At 46.7% G+C, this 18,733-nt stretch overlaps 2 protein-coding genes across 5 annotated transcripts in view; one reads left to right on the forward strand and one right to left on the reverse strand.

Annotated features, from left to right (window-relative positions):
• Window positions 1-17,996, forward strand: part of SLC39A10 (solute carrier family 39 member 10) — a 57,776-nt gene extending 39,780 nt beyond the window's left edge. For all 4 annotated transcript variants that reach the window (XM_081213030.1, XM_081213029.1, XM_081213032.1 and 1 more), the window contains 7 exons: window positions 927-1,096; window positions 2,014-2,229; window positions 6,367-6,487; window positions 8,019-8,390; window positions 10,598-10,678; window positions 12,142-12,332; window positions 14,300-17,996. In XM_081213030.1, the coding sequence (XP_081069156.1) occupies window positions 927-1,096; window positions 2,014-2,229; window positions 6,367-6,487; window positions 8,019-8,390; window positions 10,598-10,678; window positions 12,142-12,332; window positions 14,300-14,458 (1,310 nt within the window). In that variant the 3' untranslated portion in view covers window positions 14,459-17,996. The remainder of the gene's footprint in view (window positions 1-926; window positions 1,097-2,013; window positions 2,230-6,366; window positions 6,488-8,018; window positions 8,391-10,597; window positions 10,679-12,141; window positions 12,333-14,299) is intronic.
• DNAH7 (dynein axonemal heavy chain 7) overlaps window positions 17,301-18,733 on the reverse strand; it is a 160,739-nt gene continuing 159,306 nt past the window's right edge. The window contains exon 64 of the mRNA XM_081189234.1: window positions 17,301-18,390. Within this exon, the coding sequence (XP_081045360.1) occupies window positions 18,184-18,390 (207 nt within the window). The 3' untranslated portion in view covers window positions 17,301-18,183. The remainder of the gene's footprint in view (window positions 18,391-18,733) is intronic.

The raw sequence follows: 18,733 nt of genomic DNA on the forward strand, positions 1-18,733 counted from the left end.
TCAAGGGGACAGGGAACCTTGAAGTGCTACAAGCACAATATCCCACATATTTTCTCTCATCCACAGTAGCCATGTGAGACATCGAGTACACAATGATCTGTAGCAACCCCTGGTTTCTGGAGAGGTTGGTGTGAGAGGGTGCAAGGAGGGGAAGGGAAAGACCTTGCTTACACAAGGTTGGCTACCTCTGAAGGTCTGTTTTAAGCGTCATTTTTCAGTCAGCTTCATAAAATGCACATCACCGTTTTCAGGGTGAGTGGGAGTTCTGGGAAGCTAGCATGCAATAGGAGCTTTCAAATTAGTTCATGCCTTGTGATAATTACGGCTATAGATTTTAAATTCTAGAAGGGTTGCTTGTCCTCAAGGAAAGGCTCACATGCTGTTGTTGGGACAGAGAGGGTTTGTTGTGGTAAAATGAGAAAAATGCTGGGAGGAATTGTGACAGATGGAGGCAATGGATGCAGCCATTTGCTGCACCATAAGGCGTTCCCTATTCAAGGTGGCGTCAGTTCTGTGCCCAGAATTTTCAGTCTTCACTGGGTTTGAAGTAGGCGGCGAAACCTGGCGTTCTGTATCCCATTTACTCTAGGATTTACCCTAATGAAGCTTTTCGGGTAGAGTTAAATTTGCACTAAGTATTATAACAAGATTGCAGTTTGACCCCGGAGATTACTTCTACGGTGCGTGTATCCAAAATCATACGGATTAAAAAATAATAACGGCAACAACAAAATCCTGTCGTGCAGATGGTGAAAATGCATCGTGATGGTTTGCATTTCAGATCTCAGTTTATAGTAGGCACATTTTGCTTAAGAGAGAGTTTCCTTCCTTTGAACAGTAACCAATTACTTTTAATGTTCTTTTGATGTCTTTAAAAGCTTCCTGATTTTTTCCCCCTGTTTTTTCTCCCTTCTCCACTTCCACAGCCTGGATTTGTGGCATCATTTCTATCACAGTCATTAGCCTGCTGTCCTTGCTAGGTGTGATCTTGATTCCTATCATTAACCAAGGGTGCTTCAAATTTCTCCTCACCTTCCTGGTTGCTCTTGCTGTAGGAACAATGAGTGGAGACGCGCTGCTTCATCTGTTGCCACATGTGAGTTCTAACCCATCCCTTGCACTTCTTGTGTGTCTTCCCTTTCCATCAAAAGCTCCTTAAGCACTTGCAAAAGCATCCACACATTTAACTTGTGTTGCCTCCGCTAACTTGTCTGCTGATGGCGGCTTTCCAAAAAGAAATGAATAGTAGGTCAGCCTTTCCCACTGCCTGCTTGATGCCCCAGCCAGCATTGCCAGTGGTCAGGGATTCTGGGAAATGTAGTCCAACAGCTTCTGGTTGGGGGAGGCTGGAAACAGGGAAATAGGAACCTGCCTTAAAGGTAAAGGGACCCGACCATTAGGTCCAGTCGTAGCCAACTCTGGGGTTGCAGTGCTCATCTCGCTTTATTGGCCGAGGGAGCCGGCGTACAGCTTCCGGGTCATGTGGCCAGCATGACTAAGCCGCTTCTGGCAAACCAGAGCAGCGCACGGAAACGCCGTTTACCTTCCCGCCGGAGCGGTACCTATTCATCTCCTTGCACTTTGACGTGCTTTCGAACTGCTAGGTTGGCAGGAGCAGGGACCGAGCAACGGGAGCTCACCCCGTTGCGGGGATTCGAACCGCCGACCTTCTGATCGGCAAGTCCTAGGCTCTGTGGTTTAACCCACAGCGCCACCCAGGAACCTGCCTTATGCAGAGTCAAACCATTGGTCCATCTAGCTCAGTATTGACTACAGGCAGGGAAATCTTCCCTTACCCGACCTGGAGATTCCTGGGAATGGACCTGGGACCCTCTCCCGCTGACTGGTGGCCCTTCCTCAGGCTGATCTAGAGCAGAGCGCTCTGTGTGCGAGATGGAAAGAGAAGCCTGACGTTTCTTTTCTGCTTGCAAAGGGCAACACGGCGCATCTTGTAGACCTGGCTTTTTACTTTGGAGGGTGCTCACCGCATGTCTTTCTCTTCCCCGCCCTTAGTCTCAAGGGGCGCACAACCACAGCCACGAGAACCACGAGCACCAGCACGAGCACCAGCATCTCCATGGCCATTCCCACGGCAACGGAGGAGCGGTCCAGGGCTTCCTAGAAGAGTATGATGCTGTGCTGAAAGGGCTGGTGGCCCTGGGCGGAATTTACCTCCTGTTCATCATCGAGCACTGCATACGAATGTTCAAGCACTACAACAAACAAAGGGTATGTTTTGACATCTCTTCCGTGCTCGTGTGCAGTGAAGAATGTGGGGAGGAGTAGGTCTGAACTCTTAAAACCCATTAATGGAAAGTGTGCAAAATTGCCTGCTGACCTAGTCTGGCCAATAAAATTGAATTCTGGCAGGTATCCAGGTTTAAACAGCCAGCAGAACCCAAGAAAGATTTTGTTGCCACTGACCATACACTAGGTTCTAATGTTAGCAACCAAACAGACCGGTTGCTGTATGTGTGACACTGAATCACACCACTGACCCATCTAGTCCAGTTATCGTTGGACCTGACTGGTAACCGCTTTCTGAGTTATGAAATACAGACCCTCTGACCTGGGTTTCTTTAAAGTGGAGGCGCCAGAGGTTGAACGTGTGACTTTAGGCATAGAAATCCCGTGCTCTTCAACAGAACGGTTGTGGATCCAGCATTTTTAACATCCAAACTTGGCAATATGCAAAAAGCTCTTCTTGTGAAAGTTTGGAAACATTTGAAAATGACTTGAGTGATGAGTATCTGTTTTAAAGCTTTTTTTTTTTTTAATAAGACTAATGTGTCTTTCTGGAACAATGCCCAGTGAGACAAGCAAACAACAGTCTGTGCAGGAAGTACAGTGGTGCCTCGCAAGACGAAATTAATCCATTCCGCGAGTCTCTTCGTCTTGCGGTTTTTTCGTCTTGCGAAGCACGGCTATTAGCGGCTATTAACAGCTTAGCGGCTTTAAGAAAAAGGAAACAAACTCGCAAGAACTCGCAAGACGTTTCGTCTTGCGAAGCAAGCCCATAGGGAAATTCGTCTTGCAAGGCATTCGTCTTGCGGGGCACCACTGTATTATTTTTCCATCCTTTTTAAAAATAGAGCAAGCTTTCCAACCTCACTCAAGGACAGTTGTGCCTTGGAAGCCAAATGGACTCCATTCCAGAAGTCCGTTTGACTTCCAAAATGTTCAGAAACCAAAGCGCGGCTTCCGATTGGCTGCAGGAAGCTCCTGCAGCCAATCAGAAGCCCCGTCGGACGTTCGGGTTCCAAAGAATGTTCGCAAACCAGAACCTTCACTTTCGGGTTTGCGGCATTCGGGGGCCATAACATCTGAGTACCAAGGCATTTGGGGGCCAAGGTATGACTTAGCGTGGAGGGTATATTTCTCTTTTACTAAGCCCCCCCCCCATTACTGATTGAATCACTGACTTTGGTGTGGGGCAAGTCTAGGTTGTTGATTTCACTTGTTTTTCCAGCTTGACTGCCTCACACTCCTCAAGATGGGGTAGTCAATGCTGTGCCCTCCTGACTTAGCCAGGAGTCCCCAAACCCATCACCCACCAACCTACCACCAAGGCTACCCCTTGCTCTGTGAAACATCCCTGAGGAGTAAAGTTTCTGCTGCAAGGGAAGATGAACGCTCTGCTCCTTTCCTGTGTAAATCTCTTGTTTTGTATTGCTTTCAAGAGTCTCATTCATCTCTTTAAAAAAAAAAAAATATTAACTTTTCAGAGGGTATACAAAAAAAGCAAAAAACAAAAATACAAAAATAAAACACATATAATTTCATTCACTTATTTTCTTTTAACTTATTTCTCGGCCCTCCTCATACCTCCCCTTTTTGTATTCCAATTCAAAATATTCATTCAGCAAATCCTCACCCTTAATTTTCACTTAATTTTACACCTTTCTTTCTCTGCCCCCCCCCAATTATCTTAATCATTACAGCTGGTAACCACTTAACTTCTTTTTATCCAACATCATTCTAACATTCGCTAATCAAGAGTCTCATTCATCTCCACCACTAGCACTTCCTTACCAAAGAACCACCCTAGTGCTTAGCTATTTGTGGTTGCGCCATGTTCTCCCAGGCTCCCGGTCTAGTTTTTCGTTCTTGTCAGAGGCTCATTGTCTGGTCCCCTCACAGTTTTATCGCCCCTAGAAACTTATAGGACAAAGTCGATCTGTCCTAGGAATTTGCCAGCTTTAGAAGCAGCTGCAGCAGCAAGCAGTTGTGTGCAAGGGTGTTGTGAAAGCGTCAGCCCCGAGAAGTTGAACAGGTTTGATTTGCTCTCTCAGAGGGTAAAGGGATTGGGATTTAGACTGCCAGAAGCTCAGGCGGTCATAAGATGGCTTGCGAAAGAGGAGCAGCTTCCCCAGGCAGACTTGTTACTATAAACCCAAACTGCTGGGATCAGAGAGTGTGTTCAACATAGGAGGGAGCTGCCGAAGCTTATTTGTCTTTACATGTGTTTGGTCTTTTACAAGATGAAGGAGCTATTAAATAAAAGAGAGAGAAAAAGCTGCTGTGTTAAAATTCTCAGAAGAGGGGGGTGTGTGTGTGTGTGTGTGTGTTCGTTCAAATCAAACTAGCCTGATTTCTAAGTTACGAATATGTGTTACATTTTTGTCTTCCTTTGAACATTTGCCTTTTAATTAATTTTTATTTGACTAGAACTGGGGCAGATCCCAGGCACCTGGGCCTTTTGATCAAGGCGCAAAGAACTCGAAAAACTTTTCACTCAACCTTTCAGTGTTCTTCTTTTGACAATACAAGTACAGTCGTACCTCGGAAGTTGACGAATCGGTTCTAGAAGTCCATTCAACTTCCAAAACGTTCAGAAACCCAAAGCACGGCTTCTGATTGGCTGCAGGAACCTCCTGCAGCCAATCGGAAGCCCCATCGGATGTTCTGCTTCCAAAAGAAAGTTCGCAAACCGGAACACTCACAATTTTCCATCGTTCGGGAGCCTGAACGTTCGACTCCCAAGGTGTTCGGGAGCCGAGGTACAACTGTACAAGCTAAAAATACTTATTGCTGCCTTTCGGGTGGGCGGGGACGGGAATATGGTAGTTTTCAGTATCCCCAATTGAAAACTGGAGAAATGGCAGTGAGAGTTCTTCTATAATAGCCTTCCCTGAACCTGGTGTCCTTTTGACATCGTTGGGACTCCATCATCCCCAACCAGTCTGCCTAAGGGTCAGGGATGAAGTTGTTCAACACCAGGTTGCAGGAGACTGTCCTGTACAGTAGAAACACAACAGGAGAATAAACCCTTCGCAAGTCAGAAGGCACAACTCATCTTCTTGTCTCATGCTCACAATTCAAGATCCCTTTAAGCAGGGATGGGGAATCCATGGTCTACCCAGATGAACTCCCGTCATGCCAGACCATTGGCCAAGCTGGCTGGGACAAGATGGGAGCTGGAGTCCCAACAGCACCCGGAAGAGCACACAGGCTCACCACCCCTGTTACAGATCACCTCCCGAGTCCCTCTTCTCCCCTCCCCTGCAGCCAGAGGTGCTTCTGGGGCACTTGAAACACTGCACTTGGTCATTGCCCACAGGAGCACAATTAGCCTGTGTGCTGGGAACCCAGGGAATAAAAATCCATTGGCTATCATGGGTACCTGAATATGCAAGCCTCATGTTGTTATGAAAGGAGACTCCTGTTGTGGTTTGCCCAGTGCAGGAGCAGCAAATCCAGCGAGGAGGAGGGGAGGCTTCCCTAGAAAATCAGGAATTTCCTCCCACATGCACAGAGCTGCATAGGAGGGGAAGGACTGGGCTGATTTTTAAAAAAATGAAGCACCTTTATGCATGGGGAAGAAAATGTAGGCAAAGAATCTTTGCAAGGGATGTAGCTGCAAGATTTGTGTGAATCTGAGAAATGAGATGCATTGGACGAATCAGCGGCTGAGCCACTGTTTTTTAACGTCCTCAGTGGTGCAGGGGGGGTTACCGTATGTTTCGCTCTATAAGACGCACCAGACCACAAGACGCACCTAGTTTTTGGAGGAGGAAAACAAGAAAAAAAATATTCTGAATCTCAGAAGCCAGAACAGCAAGAGGGATCGCTACGCAGTGAAAGCAGCAATCCCTCTTGCTGTTCTGGCTTCCGGGATAGCTGGGCAGCCTGCATTCGCTCCATAAGACGCACACACATTTCCCCTTACTTTTTAGGAGGGAAAAAGTGAGTCTTATAGAGCAAAAAATACGGTATATTTTTAGGGGGCCGCAGCATTGGTTGGTCATTGTGTCTTGCAGCTCTTCACATGTTCTTTTTGCCTTTCTTCATCGCCATCCCTGTTGTTGCAGGTAAATCATTAACTGCCAGGTGTCTTCTTCTCCCCTTCCTTTCGCCTCTTTTCAGACTAAACAGAAGTGGTGTAAGAAGAAACAGAAGGTCGATGATTCGCCAATTGGAAGGAAACTTTCAGATCATAAGCTAAACAGGCCGGATGCTGACTGGCTTCAGCTCAAGCCTCTAGCAGGTATACCATTCATTATCAGCCTGTCTGTGCTCACGCAGCCTTTGCAAAGAGACAATTGTGTTGTACGACCATTAATCCGGCCTCGTAGCTTAGTCTCTCCCTCCTTCTCCGTCTCAACCTTAGTTAGTAAATCTCCTTTAATTGATGACTAGAGCTGTCACCTGATAAAGGAATACTAGCTGAGTAATCTTACAAGTTCCAGCCCATTAATTAAATCAATTAGATATGCATAGATTTGCATTCTTTCTTCATTTTAGGCAATGTACGTCACAGTAGGGGATGCGGGTGGCGCTGTGGGTTAAACCACAGAGCCTAGGGCTTGCCGATCAAAAGGTTGGCGGTTCGAATCCCCGTGACGGGTGCGCTCCAGTTGCTGGGTCCCTGCTCCTGCCAACCTAGCAGTTCGAAAGCACAAAAGTGCAAGTAGATAAATAGGTACCGCTCTGGCGGGAAGGTAAACGGCATTTCCGTGCGCTGCTCTGGTTCACCAGAAGCAGCTTACTCATGCTGGCCACATGACCCGGAAGCTGTACGCCGGCTCCCTCGGCCAGTAAAGCGAGATGAGCACCACAACCCCAGAGTCGGCCACGACTGGACCTAATGGTCAGGGGTCCCTTTACCTTTACGTCACAGTAGGGGTACCATTTTGGAAGAAGTGTTCTTTAACCTTTTTCTTCCCCCTTCAGAATTTTTTTTTTAAAAAAATTGCTGCCCATTCAACTGATTCACTGGTTCTCAACCAGTGTGCCATATCTAGGGATGATGGGAGTTGTAGTCAAACAACAGCTGGAGAGCCAAATTTGGAAAATGCTGCTGTAGCCCATCTAGCCTCTCACCTTGAGTGGTATGAATTGCTACCCACAGATATTCACAGCAGGAACCTCCCCAGCCCCCAGTTCATCAAAACAGCGGAGGAATGGGGTGGGAAAGAAAGAAAGAAAAAGAGGTTAGCAATGTGGCACAGCTGGTGTCTCTCCCAGTTCTGACAAAACCCGCAGCCCTCAAGGTTGCTCGAGAAGGACATGCAGATGGATTTGCTGGTCTTCCTCTCTATATCTCTTCTTCTCCCCAGCCAGAAGCAGCAGCATTCAGGGTCCTCCGTTCAGGGATGCGCCTGAGCTTCTTAATGAAAAGAAATGCAGAGGCAGGTGGCACTTTGTACATGGACACTTTAGCACTTTTACCATGAGTTTTACCATCTCATCCGTGCAGCTTTTCTCTTTTCATACATGTCCATGTGTGCATGCACAAACACACAAGAAACATTGCCAGCCACAGTTTCTTGGCTAAAATAAACCTGCCTGTAAGTTGCCATTTGTGGTTACCCTTGTTGTGCTGTCATATGTTGCTGTCAGGGCTGATCTTCAAAAAGTACACTGCCGAAAGGCTACAAGATAGGAACGGGACCTCTTTAGCACCTGATGTGCATGCTAAGTGCTGCGGGTAAGTTTTGGCAGTTTCTTTGTCTTAATCGATGCCCCATTGTCACCCCTAATTAAGACCCTGTGTTTCTCTGGCTCTTTCGACACAGGAGCAGATGATTCTGTCTTATCCGACGATCGACTTAATGAAACGGAACTAACTGACCTGGACGGCCAGCTTGACTCCCTGCCAAAGACCTTCCTGTCCACAGAGGAGGAAAACAGTATGCTCCACTCCCATAACAATGTATCCCATGGCGTCCAGGAGAAAGATCTTCCCGACGTGGAGTACGAAAGCAACCACCGAGAGGATAAAATCGTAGCTCGAAAGCACAACCACATCTGGTCCCACAAACACTCCCACCATTCTCATGGACACTGCCAGTCCGGCAAAGACCTGAAAGACACTGGAATAGCGAACATAGCCTGGATGGTAATAATGGGAGACGGGATCCACAATTTTAGCGACGGGCTGGCCATTGGTAAGTGCTTTGGGGTGTGTTCTTTGCCGCTAGCTATACTGCATGAAATACAGTAGCATGATAGTATTGATGACTAGTGCCTAAAATAGCTAGGCTATCTACAGAAAATTCGGAAATGAAACAGGCTTTGTCTTTGTGGAGGAGGAAGGGGGAAGAAGGGATCTGCTGGGAAGAGGGAAGTTTCTGCTTGGAAAAAGCAGATGTAGTTCAGGGATGCCCAAACTTGGGCCTCCAGCTGTTGTTGTTTTTTGACTACAACTCCCATCATGAGCTAGCAGGACAAGTGGTCAGGGATGATGGGAACTGTAGTCCAAAAACAGCTGGAGACCCACATTTGGGAAACCCTGCTGTAGATAGATCCACTCCATGTTATCTGCTCCTTTGTGTAGCAGGAACACAGTGGAATAAAACCTTGTTCACTTCTGATGGAAATGGCAGACCACCTCCCACCTTGTAGCTACCAGTTACCTACCAGACTTGGCAGGAAGGAGAGCTTCTCCGGCCTGTTGGACTAAGACTTCTCCTAGTTTATTGAGAGGGGCATGGGCTTGTTGGAAGAAACAGCACCACTGAGTTGGGTAGTGTTCATTTTTATCGGGGAGCAAGATGGAATCTTCCTGAGAATTGTTACCAATGGAGGCACCTCCCTTTGTGGAAGGTAAGGCTGATTCTTCCAGCCCCAGCAACTGACCACATAGCTGGGGCCTCCGTAAATTTCGTCAGATCTCGCATGGAACAGGCGCTTAGCCAGCCCAGCACAGGCCATTCCAAGGAAGTTAGCTGTGTGGTGTTGCTGGCCATATCAGTCCCTTGTGAGTCAAAGGGACAGGAGCCTTAAAGACTACTTGAAAACAAGCTTACAGAAGTAGCAGTGTGTTAGCAGCCCACCTACACGCACATGTGCTAATCATTTGATCTAAAAAGAAACAAAACAAACCCAGCCCAATTCTCTTTCAATTTGCAAACCCAGCCCTGTGATTCTTATCTGTGATAGGCAACCAAACCCACTGGCCATTTAGGTGGTCAGCCTTAGCCACCCCAATCTGATATCTCAGACAAGTTGAAAAACATGTTATATCATCTTAATCTTCCTTGCTATAGATCCAACATGGAGATGATTAAATTGTCAAGAGAGGCATTCTGCTTTCAGCTGACATTCCTAGCATTTTGAGTGCACTATTCGTTTTATTTTATAAAAATTATGTGCTGTTTGATTTTTTTTAAAAGTGATTTTATAAAGGGGGGGGGGACCAAAATGATTGGTAAAAAGAGATGAACACAACTATTCAAAACATTTTTTTAAAAACCCTTAAAATTAGCAACAAAGGATAAAGGTCTTAAAACACACACATCAACATTCTACATATCTGGGTAGGCTTTTCTAAACAAATTTTAGCAAGGTGCCCAAAATAGCACAGTGAGGTCAACCTGCCTGCTATCAGCAGCCAGGGAGCTGCAAAAGACTCAAAAGATCGATTTCTTATAAATACAGAACGAGTATTATATGGCATCTGTAGCAGTGCCGGTTCCGCAGATGGAAGCAGTCGAGTCAGCATATTGGGGTAAAGCAATCTCGCAGGTAAACTGTTGCCAGGTTGCTAAGGGTTTTATGTACTAAGAGGAGCACCTTGAACTTGGTTCCAGTAGCAGATCCGTAGCCAGTGCAGGTTTTGCAAGCTGACCAAGGTCTCGCTCCTGTCGTGTGTCTTTGTTTTTATCGTGTTTGATCCCCTCTTGGTCTGACACACGGAAGAGAACGTTGCTTTTGGTTGGTGCCACAGAGAAGTCACTAAGGCTGCAATCCTAGGCCCCGCTTACCTGGGAAGAAGACATCCACAACCGAGTGGGACTGAGTTTTGAGCAGACAACGCATGGGATTGCTTTGTAAGATAGGAGCTGGCTTTTAAGCCTGAATTTCAGATGCGGGAGGAAAAGGTCAAAGAGCCGACCGTTCCCTCCTGGGCGTTCTCATCTGTTCATATTTTCCCAGATTCCAAAGACAGCGCAGTTCCTTTCTTTAAACGTAGGACAGAACATTTAAGAACAGATATTCAGAACACAGCTCCTGCGGTTAACATTGCAAAATCTCGGGATAAAGAAAGCTCTCATTTATTGTCTCTGCTGATGGATTTGCTTGAAAATAATCAATCTGAAAATAACTGTTCCTTTGTTGCGCTTTGTTTTGTGTTTCCCTCTTGCCCCCTCAGGAGCAGCTTTCAGTGCTGGCTTGACCGGAGGAATTAGCACATCCATAGCAGTATTTTGTCATGAGCTTCCCCATGAATTGGGTAATCAGTTAATCTGATGTCAACTGTGCATGCTTCTGTGATTGAAGAAATTTTTTTCATATTAAAAGATTTGATTGTTTTCGTGGCCAAAAATGTGCAGGGCATATCTGGCGATGCAGCTATAGCTGACACAGCTGCATTTGTTTATGTAGTTCTGCCTGGGAGGGGAAGGGGGGTGCTGTGCGTTTCCCACCACCATTTGGGGCCACACAGGATCATCTAGGCCAACCCCCTGCAACATGGGAATACGCAGCTCTCTTACACGGGAATCGAACCTGCAAGTCTTGGTGTTATCAGCACCATGCTCAAACCAATGAGCTTTCCAGGCGCATATTATTTAAGGTTCCGCAACTTGTGTGTGTTCTAGAGAATTATCATAGAAAGGTCTGGAACAGAAAAGTAAAAATCACACATAGGCCCTATGAACCAACCATTGCATGCTCAGAGGTCTCCGGGTGACTAGTAGCAGCTGTCAGAAATCTGCAGGCAAGATCCACTTTTGCAGTCTTCTCAGAACTCCCATTCTCTTGCTCACTTCCCCTGGCTTCTTTTATTTGGTCCTGGGAGAAGCAAAGCACTGCTAGAGTGTGAGTGAGTGAGCAAGTTGTGCTAAGAGAGCTCATTGGAAAGAGGTCTTTTAGCAAGTACCTATGGGGTACTATCTTGCAGATAGATGCTGCTACAGGAACCTGGAGGCTTCTGAATTTTGGCAGTTCATAGGATGCCACGTGAACCAGGCCATGGATGGTTGCTTATGATGTGGAAACATGTCATTGATGTGGATGCAAGCACGTTCAGAGGCCTGTGGCCGACAGTCTGCTGAATTTGGGGGATTGATGATGCCCATTAAACGAAACTTGAGCATTTGTTTCATTACAGCTTAAAAGTGCTATGCAGTCATACCTTGGTTTTCAAACAGCCTACTTCTCAAACGTTTTGGCTCCCGAACGATTGAAACCCAGAAGTGACTGTTCTGGTTTTCGAACGTTCTTTTGGAAGCCAACCATCTGACGGGGCTTCCGTGGCTTCCGATTGGCTGCAGGAGCTTCTCTCTGGCTGCTTTTCTTCCCCACTGCCAGTGAGCACTTCCACCCTGACCGCTTTATTGAGGCTCTGCGCTCTATTCCATTCTCACTCCAAAGGGCTTATAGGATTGCAAGAGGGGGGATGAATTGATCATGTTGCAGACTTAAAAGTATGTCGGCCGGCTTTGCCCCTTTGAAATAAAACGGGATTTCAAAAAATAGAACGCCAGTAGCTCGGACCCGCTTGTTTTTCATTTTTCATTTTATTGTTGTTAGCCGCCCTGAGCCTGGCTTCGGCTGGGGAGGGCGGGATATAAATAAAAATTATTATTATTCAACTGTACAGGCATCAATATTACACTTTTGCATTTCTTTAAGCAAAGATTCCCTGAACTTTTTTTGTGATCACCTTGTCATTCCGTCTCTCTTTCTGTTTAGGGGACTTTGCTGTGCTTCTGAAAGCAGGCATGACTGTGAAACAGGCCATTGTTTACAACCTCCTCTCAGCCATGATGGCTTACGTCGGAATGCTAATAGGGACAGCTGTGGGACAGTATGCAAATAACATCACCCTGTGGATCTTCGCAGTCACCGCTGGCATGTTCCTCTACGTGGCCCTGGTGGATATGGTAAGACCCCAGGCTACTTCGCATTGTGTGCGGACATCACAGCTCTGCAATAGCTTAATGAAACTAAGTTATTTCAATGAGTTATTCAAGCCCCTTCACCACGGCAAGGCAGTGATCCATGAAGGGCTAGTCCATGGAGTTTTCTTGGCAGGGATACTGGAGTGGCTTGCCGGTTCCTCCTCCAGGTGGATCACGTTTGGTCTAAACTCTCCACTATGACCTGTCCATCTTGGGTGCCCTGCTCGGCATAGTTCATAGCTTCTCTGAGTTATATGAATGAAACTAAGCAATCTAGGAATAGTTGCTGCATAGTGTGGTAGAGGCAGGTGCCCTGCAGATACTGCTCTGTGTGACTGTTGGCCATGCTGGCTGGGGCGGAGGGGAGCTGGGGTCCAGCAACCTCTGGGAGGGTGACACAGGTTCCCCCACTCTCCCCTGGTCCCCTCCCTTTTGAATTAACTCCAACCACTGCCTAGGTCTCCTCCTTCTATTAGGTCTGCAGTAGGGGAGCCACTTCAGAGCTCTTTCCCGTGGAAGGTCCAAAACCTTAGGTTGCGTGGAGGAAACCGTGCTACTTCAGTGACTCCCAAGACAGAGGAGATTGGGTGCCGTGAGGGGTAGAGCTGGGCAACATATTGGCAAATGGCCTGAAACCGGTATGGCGTTCAGATCACAATGCCGGTTTCAGACATTTTGAGTTGGCAATACAGTCGTACCTTGGAAGTCGAACACAATCCGTTCTGGAAGTCCGTTCGACTGCCAAAACGTTCAAAAACCAAATCGCAGCTTCCGATTGGCTGCAGGAAGCTCCTGCAGCCAGTCGGAAGCCCCGTCGGACGTTTGGCTTCCAAAAATAGTTTGCAAACCGGAACCGTCACTTCTGGGTTTGCGACGTTCGGGAGCCAAAATGTTCGAGAACTAAGCTGTTAGGAAACCAAGGTGCGACTATATGCCCCACCAACTCGAGTTGCCTCCAAAGGTGCAGGCAGGTAGTCGGAGCCTGAGAAAGTTCCAGGGCAAGCGCTGGCTTGGGCTCCATCTGCCTGCCTGCCTGCGCCTTTGAAAAAGCCCGATCCTCCAGCACGTTTGAACTGCAGCAACATGGGGGTCGCTCAGCAGAGGGATGGGAGGCTTCACACCCTCTAGCTGAGCAGTTTAACAAAACCCTGACGTCCCTCTGGCTCATGCAAGCTGGAGAGGTATTGGGGCTTGCTCAGCTGGATGGCAGGAGGCTTCACACGCGCCCCCCCCCAGCTGATCAGTTTAATGAAGCCCCCGCCAGCTGGAGTGGTATGGGGCTTGGGCTGGGAGGAAGAAGAGTCGAGATACATTCCAGGCATCATGATATATCAAGCATATCACGGTATTTAGCTGCTGATACATTACAATGTTGAAAACCAGATATCTCCCCCAGCCCTAGTGAGGGGACGCTCTTGCAGGGCCCTGGGTGTTCACACATTATCCAAGGCGCAACAACTCCTGTACTGCCAGCACAATATGAGTAGGACCTTTTGGAGTTTTGCGTGTAAGTATGTTTCCCCCGATAGAACAACCTGAAGAGGTGCAGTAGAATTGACTGGTGCCTGTGTAAAACAGGCCATAGGATTGTACATGTGCCCCCCCCCAAAGCAAATTCCCTCTTACTCCCCCTTTACCTGTGGAGGAGGGGGAAGTCATTGCAGGGAGAATGCATGCATACTCCCATTATGTCTGCACCAGCCTAGTATGTGGCTCACATGCTTTGAGGTTCCCATAGCCATGATTCAGGAAGTCCCACTTCCTGCCTTAGAGAAGAATATACAAAACCATGGTTCCAGCTAATTGGGTCCTCCACTCTAAACAGTTTAAACAACCCTTAGCTCAGGGAGGAAGCAGGAGCACATAATTCTCTGACCACTTCCGTCTCTCTATCCGCAGAAAGTGGTGTGACTTTGACTTTAAAGAGCCATACTTTTTCTTCCTTTCAGCTTCCAGAAATGCTTCACGGGGACGGAGACGACGAAGAGCACGGCTACTGTCCCGTGGGGCAGTTCATCCTCCAGAATTTAGGTCTTCTCATGGGATTTGCCATTATGTTGGTGATTGCCCTTTACGAAGACAAAATAGTGTTGGACATCCAGTTTTGACCATTTCCAGTACTCCGCTGTGGTTAGCGACGACGTTACTGTATGGCTTCAAGTCTGCACTGTTGTACTGTATGCACATTCGTCCCCAGGCAAAGCAGTGGCACGAGCTGCTTCACAAGTAACAGTATTCTGGTGTCTGCATAAACAAGCTCCTGTTTTTTTAGCTCAAACAAACAGGCAAAAAACAAAAAATGATTAAATGCAGCTCAGCTTCCCAAAGGTAAGATGTAGACTTTTAATTGGGCAGTGTTGGAAGCAGGAAACATAAACGTCATGGCCAGGATGCTGTTAGCAAGTGCGTTGTTTTCCCAGTTTGCCACTGCAATGTGCAGCAGAAGTCGGATCCCTTGCTGACAAAAAGCCTTTCAGGTTATACTTGAGCAAATGTTGAATAGCCAGTCCAAGAGTTACATGTCATTGTCATCCTCTACAGCTGGCCCCTGGGCCTCGTCGCAACGTTTTGAGTTGGTTCCTCCCACCTCTCTCTCTCCCTCTCCCTCTCTCTCTCTCTCTCTCTCTCTCTCTCTCTCTCTCTCACACACACACACACACACACACACAGTCTGGCAATGCATGACTGGAGAGCATTCTAGGTGGGGTGCGTTTATTAAAAGCATCATTAAAAAAAGTTTCAAGCATGCTGTTCAGGGGTTACCTTAGGGCAGTATGAGCAATGCACTGTTCCATGACCCTTGCATTTGCTCCAGGCCTTGTTTCCCAGTAATGTCCGCTGTTTTGCACTGTGCTGAATGGTTGGTGACCAAAGTGAAACCGTGTATTCGTCTGGGTCAGGCACTTCTGTTTACTGGTCCTTGCCAATCCCCTAGTCGGTACGATGTCTCCAGAAGACGTTCTTGCTTGCAATCGCTGCCATGCACCCCCTTAGTCCAGCAGTGTTGTTTTGCAGCTCCTTTGGGAAAGAAGACTGCAAATCCACAAGTCTGTCCCCTTGTATGTCAGCCACACAACGCGGTACATTTGACCTTTCGAAACCCAAGGAAGCAAATCTCTGCATTGGGAGCCTTGGGGGCTCTGTTTCCACAATAGGGCTGAGTTGACAGGTGTTGGGTATTTGATGTTGGCTCATAGGTATTTGCTAGCAAAAATGCTGAATGGTTAATGCTGCTTGTGGACTCTTTCTCGACCTTTTGCTGCAGTAGCGTACAGAATGTGTAGCAGTGCTACTTGAAACCTGAACTACTGAGCGGTTTTCTGCTTTGAACGTCTCCCTTCCCTCCTCTTCATGATGCGCCTGCATTGGATTTTTTTCGGTCATGGCAGCCAAATTCTATCTCACACTATAACCTTCAAAAAAATAATAATGCGCGGAGCTGAGAAGTGCTGATTCGAGGATCACAGCAGTGGCCCTTTGAGGCAGTCTTGGTAACTGTTTACATAATTCCCCAGAACTCTTTTGAATGTATTCCTTTAATGCCTTGCCACCTGAGCTCAGGAGCACCTGCTGAAAGTTGGGCGTCTTGCTCGGTGTGGGCCAACGTTCGGCATATGCTGTGCTGGCATTGTTTAGATTTTTTGTTTGTTTTCGGCACCTTAGGTTAGGGGTGGGGCTACTTCTACGTTGCTGCTGCAACGTGGCTCTTTTCGTAAGGTGGGAACCCGAGAGGCCAGCCCCAATCGACTTCCCATCGCAGACACGCTACCGCCTTGAGAGCTGGAGGAAGGTGGTTGAATTTTGACCACTTCCACCACAGCTGCAGGAACCGCAGCGGGAGCCACTCTGCAGAAGTAACATAAGGAGATGCCCTTGTAGCAAAGCAGCTGTATTGTTGACTTGGTGCTGCGTGCGGACCGATTAGACAGGCTCAGCCAAAAAAAAAAAAGCCTTAACCTGCAGAAATCAGCTTTAATATTTGATTGTTTAGTGCCAAGCAGCATGTCTTGCCAGGTACAGATTGGTCCGTCTCCTCCGAGCTCTGATACTGGGCGCTTGGGAGATGTGGAAGTCCTTTTCCACTCTGATGTTACAATAATATAGTCTTAACGGCCGTAACGAAACACGGCAGTTGTTGGGTTTTCTTACAGCATGCTGCTCGGTCTTTGTTCATCTTGGTCTCTCTCTAGAAGCAAAGCTGGACACAGCCTGACTTTTGGAGAGTGGGGAGTTTTGTCCTTCTGCCCAAGTGGAGGAACTTGGTCGGCAAACTTTTAATGGCCTTCATTCCAAGTGAAAGTGCACCTTTACTTTCTGACCCTTCCACTTAATTTATCCAGTCATTCCTTTTCATGTGACCACCGTTAACTACTTGGCTTCATGTTGGGTGACTTTTGTCAAGCAGCTTTTCGTTTTTGTGTTAGCTGGGGCGATATCAAGTGTTGACTAGTTGGTGGTTCCAAACCAAAGACTTGGATCCCCGCGAGTCTGTGAGTGCAGAAAATACGTTTGGATCATTGGGTCTCTAGAACTTGCAAGGGCCACAGCGTTGGGGGGCATCTACACAGTGTTGTCCTCCTCCTCCTCCTCCCTGGAGATTTGTAGTTGAGAATGTCTGGCTGGGAGCCCAAGAGCGAGGCTGATCCTTCCATTGTAATCAATGGGATTTTACACTCTTTTTCTCTCTGGCTCGGAACTTGGATGTCATTTTAATTAAAACCTGCCAAGTTGAAATAAAGGGTCGTGGCATTGCTGAAGTGAGATTTTAGTCAGGAAAAATGGGATAAGGGAGGGTTTTTAAGGTTTATTTTTGTAATTATGAATAAAGCTTTCTCTACTTCAGGTACAGCCTTTTCTTGATTTTCGCTGGCATGTGCTGTAGCGTAATGTTGCCTACCTAGGGAAGCAAAAAAATAAATTAGTGCTCTGTAATAGTATTTTTGGGTTGGGTTTGCTTTTTTTTTCTGAAAGAGAAAACACGCAGGTCATGTGGAGAAGTGATAGGATTTGTATTTTCCTTCAGAATGGGGTGATCCTCTGCATTTGCTTACATGTGCATGTTACCACTTTGTGAAGAGCAGCCCAGCAGCCATGGCTTCTCCTGTTTTCCCCGAGTATTGAATTCCCAGGACATTTTTGGAACGCGAATGCTTTTAAAAGTCACAGTTGGGACAATCGGGATTCCGCTACATTTCTACCTGGCTTCTCCATTCCGTTCTGCTGGAGTCCAGTCTCATTTAAATGTGTACTTGTTGGAGGACATAAATGTTACGTGTCTCTTACGATGCTGTCACTGTGTGACATCCCCATGTTGATCGCACTGCAGTCAAACCAGCTGTGATTATTGCTTAGAAAAAAATGCTGTAGGTGTCCTAGGATGCAGTGTGACATTTTTTTATTTCCTTATAGTTGAAACAATGTGATTATGGTCCTGAAAAAAATACTGAGATATCAGCTACTCTTTTTTTTTTGGGGGGGGGGTTGTTTTTTGTTATAACAAAATCCATTTTTAAAAAAATAATAAATGCAAAGCTGGAAATGATGACATGCTGTTTTTGTTTATTGTCAACAGTGTTGTTGTGTTCATCTTATGTATGTTCCTTATTCATAAGGAGCGTAAGAAAATAAAATTATTGAACAAGCAAACATGGTGGGGTTGGTTTTTTCCAAGCTCTTTTTAAAAAAAACTTATTTATTTTTACAAACTCAAAAAAGGTACAAATTGGATTCAAAAGTTTCTGAAGATTTGGCTACCTTTTTTTTTTTTTTTTTAGAAGGTAGCCATTAGAATTATACAAAGAAGGGGAAGTGGTAGTCGGATCTGAAACCTGGGTTACGAGTTAAGCTGGCATAGAAGTGCCACCCCCCGTCCAATCCAGTGGGCCTCTGGCTCGTCCGACGGAAGAATCATTGCAATCACAAAATTGGTGGAGTGGCCTGTGGTGGACAGCGTTCCTCTTCTCTCGCTTGTCTTGTACACGGGAGCTATGTAACTGGGTCTTTCCGGTATATCTGATCTTTTACAAGGCTTTAGCCACATCTGTAGCAAAGAAAGAGTGAGTTCTAAGAATGTCTCTTTATCGAAACAGGGGAGAAAGCCCTAGTTCTTCTGGCTTCATACACAAACAGCTCCAGAAATTCACCTAGTGACTCAGGCCTGCTCATAATGAGTGCTAAGCTCTTTTCATGGGACGCAGGCATTCCTCTGGACTGCTCTGTTGTCCAAATATGAACCAGATGAAGGAGACAGTCGTGCTGCTATATCACAATTTCTAGAATTGCAGGTGGAGAGGTCACTATGTGCAAGTTCAACATTAAATTAGGTGTGCGTGTGTGTCAATTATTGTGGGTTTAATGCCACACATGCATTTTCTGACCTCTCT

This window comes from Podarcis bocagei (genome assembly GCF_964188305.1).
Source record: "Podarcis bocagei genome assembly, chromosome: 1".
Taxonomy (NCBI): domain Eukaryota; kingdom Metazoa; phylum Chordata; class Lepidosauria; order Squamata; family Lacertidae; genus Podarcis; species Podarcis bocagei.